Source organism: Callorhinus ursinus, unplaced genomic scaffold (assembly GCF_003265705.2).
Source record: "Callorhinus ursinus isolate GAN/ISIS: 27379988/994484 unplaced genomic scaffold, GSC_fseal_2.0 scaffold9, whole genome shotgun sequence".
In the NCBI taxonomy this organism is placed as follows: Eukaryota; Metazoa; Chordata; class Mammalia; order Carnivora; family Otariidae; genus Callorhinus; species Callorhinus ursinus.
Window position 1 is genome coordinate 60,441,704 of NW_027397071.1, and position 10,252 is coordinate 60,451,955.

At 43.6% G+C, this 10,252-nt stretch overlaps 1 protein-coding gene across 2 annotated transcripts in view; it reads left to right on the top strand.

Moving 5' to 3' along the window:
- The first annotated feature begins 3,690 nt into the window (after positions 1-3,690).
- The window catches only part of NRDC (nardilysin convertase), a 103,780-nt gene continuing 97,218 nt past the window's right edge, over positions 3,691-10,252 (top strand). The window contains exon 1 of one of the 2 annotated variants that reach the window (XM_025871593.2): positions 3,691-4,218. In XM_025871593.2, coding sequence (XP_025727378.1) covers positions 3,875-4,218 — 344 coding nt within the window. In that variant the 5' untranslated portion in view covers positions 3,691-3,874. The remainder of the gene's footprint in view (positions 4,219-10,252) is intronic. The other variant, XM_025871592.2, reaches the window with a different exon arrangement.

Genomic DNA, 10,252 nt, shown 5'->3' on the forward strand with positions numbered 1-10,252 from the left:
CTCCCTCCTTATGGAGGAAGCCAAAGAACACTGGATTTTACGGTCATGGTTGAGAGGACCTGAGTCCAATCCCTGCTGTCTCATACTCGTCCAGAAAACAAGACACCATGGAGATATACTTGACACTTCTCTCTTATTCTTCCACATTAAATCAATTACTATCCAAAACCAGTCAATTCTACCTCCTAAATATATGACCTATCTGTATACATCTCTCCATCTCCAACTAACACTTCTCAAATCCAAATTATCATTTTCTAGTGCCTATGTCACAGTATTTCTTTCCTTCCAGTGTTCACGGTTCTTGGTCACACTGCTCCAAAGAATGAAGAGGTAGACCAGAGGAAGAGTGGTGGGCAGCAAAGCAAAGTTTATTGAATGATAGGAGAAAGCTCCTGAAGAGGGAGGGGACCCGAGAGGGTTGCTACCCGAGTTTCTAAGTCTAGGGGTTTTTATGGGCTTGTCGTTGGCCTGTTTTAATCTGATTAACCCTCCAGGTGCCTGTCACCCAATCAGGTTTTTATCATCTACTCATCACCTAGGAAAGGGTGGAGGGCTCCTTCCAGGGTGGTGTAAAATCCTTTTAAGGGTGGTTTCCTCTTAGGGCAGGGGTCCCTTGTCCCTGCCTGCCTTTCTTCTGACTATCCTTCATTACCTATATTACTTCAATACTCTCCTGATTTCTCTCTTCTTACTTTTAGTCTTGCCCTCACCTCTGCCATCCAAACTCTTTTTCCCACATCAACCAGAGTGTTCTACTTGGAAAACACTTGTGATCCTGTCTTCCTGTCTCATTTGTTCAACCATTATTTAGTGGGTATCTTCACATCGAATGTGGGGATCAGACTCATGACTCCAAGATCAAGAGTCACTGAGCCAGCCAGGCACCCCTAGTGAATATAATGTGCCAGACACTATTCTAGAAACTAGAAATCCAGCGAAACACAAAATAGACAAGGCAATTACTCCTTTTTATTCTTATGAAGGTTCTGTTCGATCTTGGCCACAGACTCACTTCCCCTTTGCTCCCAGATTACTACAGTTTAGCCACACTGACTTGCTTTCTCAGAGTTTTTTTAACAAGTTTATTCCTATAAATTATATGCAAATTCCCATATATATATATTTTTAAAGCAAGTTAGAAGAATTTTTTTTTAAAGATTTTATTTATACATTGGAGACACAGAGATACAGAGAGAGAGAGCACGAGCAGGGGGAGAGGGAGAAGCAGGCTCCCCGCTGAGCCAGGAGCCAGACATGGGGATCGATTCCAGGACCCTGGGACCAGGACCTGAGCCGAAGGCAGACGTTTAAACATCTGAGCCACCCAGGCGGCCCTCCCATATATTTTTCAAATTTAAGTTTATTTTTAATTTTTTTTTAAATTTTTTTAAAGATTTTATTTATTTATTTGAGAGAGAGAATGAGAGAGAAGAGGGTCAGAGGGAGAAGCAGACTCCCCGCCGAGCAGGGAGCCCGATGCGGGACTCGATCCCGGGACTCCAGGATCATGACCTGAGCCGAAGGCAGTCGCTCAACCAACTGAGCCACCCAGGCGCCCCTATTTTTAATTTTTTAAAAAGATTTTTATGTATTTATTCATGAGAGACAGAGACACAGAGAGAGAGGCAGAGGGAGAAGCAGGCTCCCCAAGGAGCAGGGAGCCCGATGTAGGACCGATCCAGGACCCCAGGATCACAACCTGAACCGAAGGCAGACGCTTAACTGAGCCTCCCAGGCATCCCCAAATTTAAGTTTAAATGTCTATTGTTTAAAGAAACTCTCTGACTAGACTAGGTGCCTCTGTATTTTTTCTTTTAGCGTTTTTCACAATGACAAATTTAAAAGTTTGTGGCCAGCTGAACCACTCAGGCGCCCCCAGAGGCCTCTTTTTAAAGGGAGAAACTAACAGGTCACACTTTAGATGCAGCCTCTCTTTGTCTGTAGTTATAAAATTCTAATTACTGGCTGAATCTAAAGAGTCCTTCCCCACGGTATTATTGCTTTGGTAAGTAAAAAAAAAACACTCTCAAAATAGACATGTCACTTCAGGTATTTATTCAACAACAAACATTACTGACTGCTTTACAATGTACTGACTGGGAAGCTATGCTAGGAACTGGATTTACAAAGAAAAAACATTTCCCTGAAGGAGGGCAGTCCAGCGGAGTTCTTACCTTAAAAACTGACAGGTTCCTGAAAAGATGTATGAAAATAAACTGGGATATTTAAACAATATTTTTCAATTAATTTCTCTCATGTGCTGCCCTAGTTCAGTTTTTCATCATCTGCCTGAATCAATGCACTTACTCTGCCCAACTTCTTATTCGTTTATCCTGAATTATTTGTCACAGCATTCATTGTTTTTAAAATATATCATTGATTTTATTGTCTGTTTATCCCCATTAGAATGCAAGCCCCAGGAGCGCCTGGCTTGCTTACTTGGTAGAGCATGCCACGCTTGATTTCAAGAGTCTGAGTTGGAGCCTCACACTGGGGGTAGAGTTTACTTAAAAAAAAAAAAAAAAAGCTTCGTAAAGACAAGGATCTTTGTTTTGTTCATGATTGCATTCCCTGAGTCTAGAGCTCCAGAGGCCTAGGAAAATGCAAACAGATTTAACAGCCATCAATACCTCTTTCTGGGGCGCCTAGGTGGCTCAGTTGGTTGAGCGACTGCCCTCGGCTCAGGTCATGATCCTGGAGTCCCCAGGATCGAGTCCCGCATCGAGCTCCCTGCTCAGCGGGGAGTCTGCTTCTCCCTCTGACCTTACCCCCTTTCATGTACTCTCTTTCTCTCTCTCAAATAAAATCTTTAAAAAAAAAAACCCTCTTTCTGATCTTCCTCCATTTATATGTATTTTCCCCTTTATGTGTAAGGATATTTTGCTTCAGGGTGGCAGTATATTGTATCTTATTAACACGTCAGTTGCTTTTTATTTTTCAAGTATGTTTCAGTCAGTTTAAATGACTGACCACCAAAGACCATTAGAGGCAGAAAAAACTTTGGAAAAAGGTACTTGAAGGCAGCAGACAGGCTGTGGACTCTAGGCTGTAGCGGAGCTAATGTTCTCGCGTGGAAGAATGAGCACATCTACGCTAGTCTCTCAAGCACTTTCTTAGGCTCTGAGGGGGAAGAGCACCAAGGTTCTCCAAGCGATGAGGTGGAGAACCACAACCGCTATCTCTGGCATACAGCCAGACTTCACTCCCTGGCAGCATCCATCCGGCCGAGAAAAATACTTCCGGCGTTCCGCTTTTTACGTGCTGAGTCACGGCTGAAGGCTACGCCCCGGGTGTCAAGGGCAGAATACAAAAAATATATAATTGGGGGGAAAAAACCTTGGAAATTCATTTTCTCCACTCGCTTCTCAGTTTTCTCATCAAGGGAATATTTTTTTCAGAGCCGCGGAGTATTTTTCAGTGGCTGCCTCACACGAACACCCCGTATACGTCATAAACGCGGCGCAAGCGACTTTCTTCCCGTCGTCCTCCGCGCCACTCTCTCCGCCTCTTCTTCCTCGCCCCGCCCACCCTTGGTTTCCAGGTGCTCCGAGAATCCGGCCCGGTCTCTTTGGTTCCTTTTATTCCCTGTTTCCATTGGTTGTTTGCATGCGCGTGACCTCTCTTCTTGCCTCCTGATTGGCTGGAATCAGTAGCGTCATCGGCGGCCGGGAGGGCGGAGGGATGAGGGAAGCTGGCGTGAAGCCGACCGGACTGGGGGAGGGGTTCAGGCCTGTTTTCCCCAGCGGCTGCGGCAGCACCAGCGCCGGCCGCCGCCGCCTCTGGAACGCGGAGGAGGAGGAGCGGCTGGAGGAGTAGGAGGAGGAGGTGGTCCCTGGCGAGCGGGATGCCCACTGCTCCGGCTTCGTGGTGAATGCTGAGGAGAGTCACGGTTGCTGCAGTCTGTGCCACCGGGAAGAAGTTGTGGTGTGGGGCCGGGCGGGAGCTCGCGGCGCTGTGGAGAATCCAAGCGCGGGGTCAGTGCGAAGACTCGGCTGCTGCCAGACCCTTTCCTACTCTGACCATGCCTGGGAGGAACAAGGCGAAGTCTACCTGCAGCTGTCCTGACCTGCAACCCAATGGACAGGATTTGGGCGAGAGCGGCCGGGGTGCCCGTCTAGGAGCTGATGAATCTGAGGAGGAGGGACGAAGGGGGCCTATTAATAATGCCGGAGACCCTGAGATCGTCAAATCTCCCAGCGACCCCAAGCAATACCGGTGAGGGAGGAGGCTTGGACCGGGGAGGAGAGCCGGGAGCGGGCCTCTCTGTTGCTGACGCCGTCACTTCTTGTCTCTGTCTTCCGAAGGAGCAAGAGGGGCACACTTCCCATCCCAAGTGCTTCCTTGGGCGGAGGTGGCGAGGGCAGTTAGGGGCTTCCATGTGGTTTCAGCTGGACAATTGCAAAATCTTGGGTTCTACGAGGAATCAGGATGTTAGAATGGGAAGGGCTGTTCGAGTGATTTTGACATTCGCTAAAGCAAGAATGGAGGGTTCTCTGAGGAAGGCAGGCTGGATGGTGAGGGAGTCTTGGTATTATGTTAGGAGGAAAGGTTGAAGGAGTTGGGAATTTTAATTCTGGAGAGGATATTTAAGGGGCATATTATTACTATCCAGAAATATTTAGGTGCCCATGGCTGAAAGAGGGGTAAAACTAATGGGTGGAAGTTGTTAGAGGATGGTGTGGCTTCAGTAAAAGAACTTGGGCATCATAGTTGGCCTAAGATGAAGTGGCTCGTTTCCATGGGTTGTTCCTCATTTACTAGAATGTTTGGGGGATCTCTTCCAGGGTCTTGTTAGGACTTGGCTCTCAGTTGGGTGAGTCATAGACTTGTGCGGTTTCTTCTAATCCTAAAATTGTCTACTTTTATTCTGAACATCTTTAATAACTAGTAGCTCAATCCCCACCTGAATATTTCAGAGATAGCTTATTTCATAGAATGTTGTGACTGTGATGTCTTGTAAAGAGAGATCATATTGTCCAACAACTTCGTTTTCCAGGTTGAGGAAATTGAGATCCAGAGGTTGGCTTCTTAGAATTACACAGCTAAGTAACAACCGATAGGAAAACCCTGTCTGTTTGACACCAAATCCAGTTCACCATTTACTGATTTTTATATTGTTCTTACTCATGTTGGGTTGGAAGGTGAAGGATTCTAGATCCCAATTTCTTATAAGCCCCTACAGTATTAGAGCAGGAAAGAACCTTGGAGGTAATCTTTTGCACTCCCCATTTCTCCCATTTGACAAATGACTGAAACTGAGATCTAGAAAGAAATTATTTAGCCCCAAGTTTGAGACTGGCCTAATTTCTCCTTTCACTCCCAAGTCTAGAGATTAACAGTACACAACTCTTTGTACTATTTTTTGCAGGCTGCAGGGTCAAGAGATCTTTGTGGTGGGCAAAAATTTTTTCTTTCTCATAAAAGATGAGAGTGGTTGCATTAGTGATATGTGAATGAGCTTCTCGGCCTTTTGGCTGAGATCAAGTGTAGTAATATGTGAATGAGCAAATTGAAACCTTGATAAAAGGTGCTTACTTTCCAGAATAAATGTTGAGTAACAGCTTCAGTTTTTTCTGCCTATATAACATTACATACAACAGCTCATGTTTATAGAATATACACTATGTGTCATAATGTTCTAACTGCTTTAGATATTTCATTTAATGACCTCAACTTGGCAAATTTATTTGACAAATGCTTAAGTCCTACTGTGTGCCAGGTGCTGCACTATCTTAAATCTTTTCTTTCTTCTTCTTTTTTTTTTAAAGATTTATCCATTTATTTGAGAGCGCGAGAATGAGAGAGAGAGTACATGAGAGGGGTGAGGGCCAGAGGGAGAAACAGGCTCCCCGCCGAGCAGGGAGCCCGATGCGGGACTCTGGGATCATGACCTGAGCCGAAAGCAGTTGCTTAACCAACTGAGCCACCCAGGCGCCCTTAAATCTTTTCTAAAACTTGGTTGAGTATAACTTATTCTCCGTGCTGGCGATACAAAAATGAGTAAGACAGTCCCTGCCTTCAGGGAGCTTAATCTAAAAGAGCGACACACACACATTAAAAAAAAAGAAAAGGTAAAATTAGGGCACTAAAGTTTTATAGAAGCCATCATAGAAGTATATGCTAGAGATATTGGGGAATAATATAAGGAGTTACAAACTACATTTAGGGGGAAAATTAGGAAAGACTTAAGAGGTAATACTTAAGGGTATTCTTTGACTATATTGTTGCAGTTCTTGATGAGGTCCTTTGTCAATTCATTGTTCTTATTAGTTTTTAAAGTGAGTGGGGTTGGGGTGCCTGGGTGGCTCAGATGGTTAAGCATCTGCCTTTGGCTCAGGTCATGATCCCAGGGTCATGGGATCGAGCCCCACATCGGCTCCTGGCTCAGCAAGGAGCCTGCTTCTCCCTCTGCCTCTCTCCCTGCTCATGCGTTCTCTGTCTGTATCTCTGTGTCTCAAATGAATAAATAAAATCTTTAAAAAAAAATAAAGTGAATGGGGTTGATTAGAACAACAGTGTTTTCCAGTAACTTTCTGCTTTCAAAAGAGCAGGTCCACTTTTATCTATCTTGTATACTGCAAGTTTCAATTAGACTTACAAAGAAAAATTTTGTTACTTTTTTTTTTCTTTTTTTAAAGTAGGCTTCACTCCCAGCATGGGGCCCAATGCGGGGCTTGAACTCATGACCCTGAGATCATGACCTGAGTTGCGATCGTGAGTCGGACACTTAACCGACTGAGCCAGCCAGGCACCCCAAGATTCTGTGGCTATAGACTAAAGTTGGAAAACCTCAATACTAGATGATCTTTCAAAGACTTACCCAACCTAAAGTGAAATTCTGTGAATTTTTTTTTTTAAAGGAGTTTTTATTTTATTTAAGATTTTATTTATTTATTCATGAGAGACAGAGGGAGAGAGAGAGAAGCAGAGGGAGAAGCAGGCTCCCAAGCAGCAGGGAGCCCGATGCGGGACTCGATCCCACGACCCCGGGATCATGACCTGAGCCGAAGGCAGACGCTTAACCATCTGAGCCACCCAGGCGCCCCGTAATTCTGTGAATTTTTGTAGTTAGAAATAGACATGAGGCACCTGCCGGCCAGAGAGCTGAATTATCCTTCTAGGACTCTGAGATGTTATCTCTGTGAAGTTTTTACATGTAGAACAAATTCCTCGTTTCACTGTTTCAGTAGGATTTTGTATATGGCCTATTACAGTCCATATCCGTCATATAATTATATGTCTTTTGAATGTGTGAATAAGCACCAGAGGTGGACCTGATTAAAGGAATATTATGGGGAAATAATGCCTGGAAAGATTTGCATACCAATCTGCATTTATTAAGTAATAGCATGTGGAATTTTACTAATGTATATGTGTAATTTGTATTCAGCTTTTTTGAAATGTTAAACATACCTGAAGGACATCTATTCGGTTTTTTTAGGGATCTTTTTAAGTGGTAAGTGTTGATTTCCTTCTCATCTTCAAGAATTAAGGGACTTCAGTTTGGAAACTACTGTTCAAATCTTTATTGGTGTAAAGTGGAAATTCTAGATGGACAGAATTATTTAGTGCAGTCTAAGTAGTAAATTATTTTAATAATGAAGAGTAGTTAGGAAGTTTGGATTGACTTAAATAAGTATAAAACACAGGGGCACCTGGCTGGCTCAGTCTGTGGAGCATGTGACGCTTGATCTTGGGGTTGTGAGTTCAAGCCCCGTGTTGGGTGTAGAGAGTGTTTAAAAATAAAATCCTAGGGGCGCCTGGGTGGCTCAGTCATTAAGCGTTTGCCTTCGGCTCAGGTCATGATCTAGGGTCCTGGGATCATGACTTGAGCCAAAGACAGGTGCTTAACTGACTGAGCAACCCAGGCGTCCCAAAAATAAAATCTTAAAAAAAGAGTATAAAACACTTCCATGTTTAACCAGTTTGTAAAAAGACCCGTGTTTTTCCGTGGGGGAGGGGAGAAGAACAATATGAAAAGGCTTGTAAGCTTCTGAAGGGCAAGCTCTTTTATTTTAAATTTTGTTCAGACTGTTACAAGTGAGAAGATGGTTATTTTTTTTTTTTTTAAGATTTTATTTATTCGACAGACACAGCGAGAGAGGGAACACAAGCAGGGCGAGTGGGAGAGGGAGAAGCAGGCTTCCCGTGGAGCAGGGAGCCCAATGCGGGGCTTGATCCCAGGACCCTGGGACCATGACCTGACCCAAAGGCAGACGCTTAACAACTGAGCCACCCAGGCGTGGAGAAGATGGTTATCTTAATAAATTCTCAATGTACCATAGAAAATAATGGATGTGTGCTGAATAAGGTACAGGTTATTTCTGAATGTTGTTTACTGTTATATGCTGATGGACAGAAGGATGTTCACAATCCAAGTGAACATCTGCTGGCTTCCCAAAGTTAAGAGTAGGGTGACACACTTCTGAGCAGAAGCTTTGGGCAAATCTCAGATATCAGAATAACATAAGAGAGCATTTTCTTTTGTATTAGATGGGAAGAACATGGGTTTATTTCTTGATCTTTTCAACTAACCCCCCCTGGAATAGTAACGCTTTTTTTTTTTTTTTCATATATGAGGCAGCAATTGCAGTGTGGTATATATACATCTTATTGGTAAGATTATAGAATCTGAGAGCTACAAAAGAAATCATGTACTCACATCTATATACATTCTAGGAACTTGACACCATCCAACCCCTTGTTCTTTTTTTTTTTTTTAAGATTTATTTATTTGTCAGAGAGAGAGCACAAGCAGGGGGAGTGGCAGGCAGAGGGAGAGGGAGAAGCAGGCTCCCTGCTGAGCAGGGGGCCCGATGTGGGACTCGATCCCAGGACCCCGGGATCATGACGTGAGCCTAAGGCAATCGCTTAACCGACTGAGCCACCCAGGCACCCCAACCCCTTGTTCTGATACCTGAATTTAAAACTTGATTTCATTTGTACTTTCTTAGTCTTGTAATGTAGAGACAAATTCCTTGTGAGATTCAAGCTCAGTTAACAAAGTGAGTGCATCTGTGGTTGAAATACATTGAATCTCTGAAAACTAACATGACTTTAATAAATGTATCTTTGTTACCATTCCTTAGACTGATTTCTTCAGTGTGGGCTGATGGGCTGGTAAGAATAGGGAGAACATTCTTTTTTTTTTTTTAAGATTTTATTAATTTATTTGTCAGAGAGACAGCCAGGGGGAGCAGGAGACAGAGGAAGAAGCAGGCCCCCTGCTGAGCAAGGAGCCCGATGCAGGACTCGATCCCAGGACCCCGGGATCACGACCCGAGCCCAAGGCAGATACTTAACCGACTGAGCCACCCAGGCATCCCAGGAAGAACATTCTTGACTAAAATGTTTCTTTTGGAAATAAGATTTAGCATTAAAAACATCTCTAGCCCATTAAAAAGAATTCTAGTTCATCTAGACTCCTGGTAGAGTTAGGGAGCAGATAGATACTGAAGCACAAATGGATTAAATGTAATAGGTGCTAGAATGTATAAAGTATGGCATTCTTAGTCCTTTCTGTATCTAGTTTTACATCATTAATCATGTGACCTTGAGCACATTAATCTCTCCAAGGCTGAGGACCTTTAACCCATAAATCATTGAAATTGAAAAGGGAAAGTCAGGAAGTGGGAGAAAATGCTACTGTCCCCCCAACCCTTTTTTTAAGTGAGGAGCCATTGAAGGAAAATTCTTTTAAGTATTTCATTATTAGATTATTCTGAGAAGTCAGGTAATGTAAGAACTGAGAACAGACTTGTGGAGACCCAAGAAATTATTTGGCCCTGGTGAAAGCAATTTCGAAGGAATGGTGGGGAGGCAGAAGCTAGATTGCAGTGAGTTACAAAGTGAGAAATTTTAGATAGATGGATATTTCTAAAGAAATTTGGTTCTAGGGGAGGGGATGAGGAGGTTTTAGGATAAAGTATTATATGTGGTCAAGGGAGAATTCTTCCAAGACAGAAGAGACATGAGCATGTTTATTGCCTAAGAAAAAAAAGAATCAGAAAGAGGTTGAAGATACAGGAGATAATAGAGGGAACAAGATCCTTAGATGATTGTGAGGTGACAGGGTCAAGAATATTCATGAGGGGATTGGTTTTATTTTATTTTTTTAAAGATTTTATTTATTTGACAGCGAGAGCAGGAACACAAGCAGGGGGAGTGGGAGAGGGAGAAGCAGACTTCCTGTGGAGCAGGGGTTGGATTCCAGGACTCTGGGATCACGACCTGAGCCAAAGGCAAACAC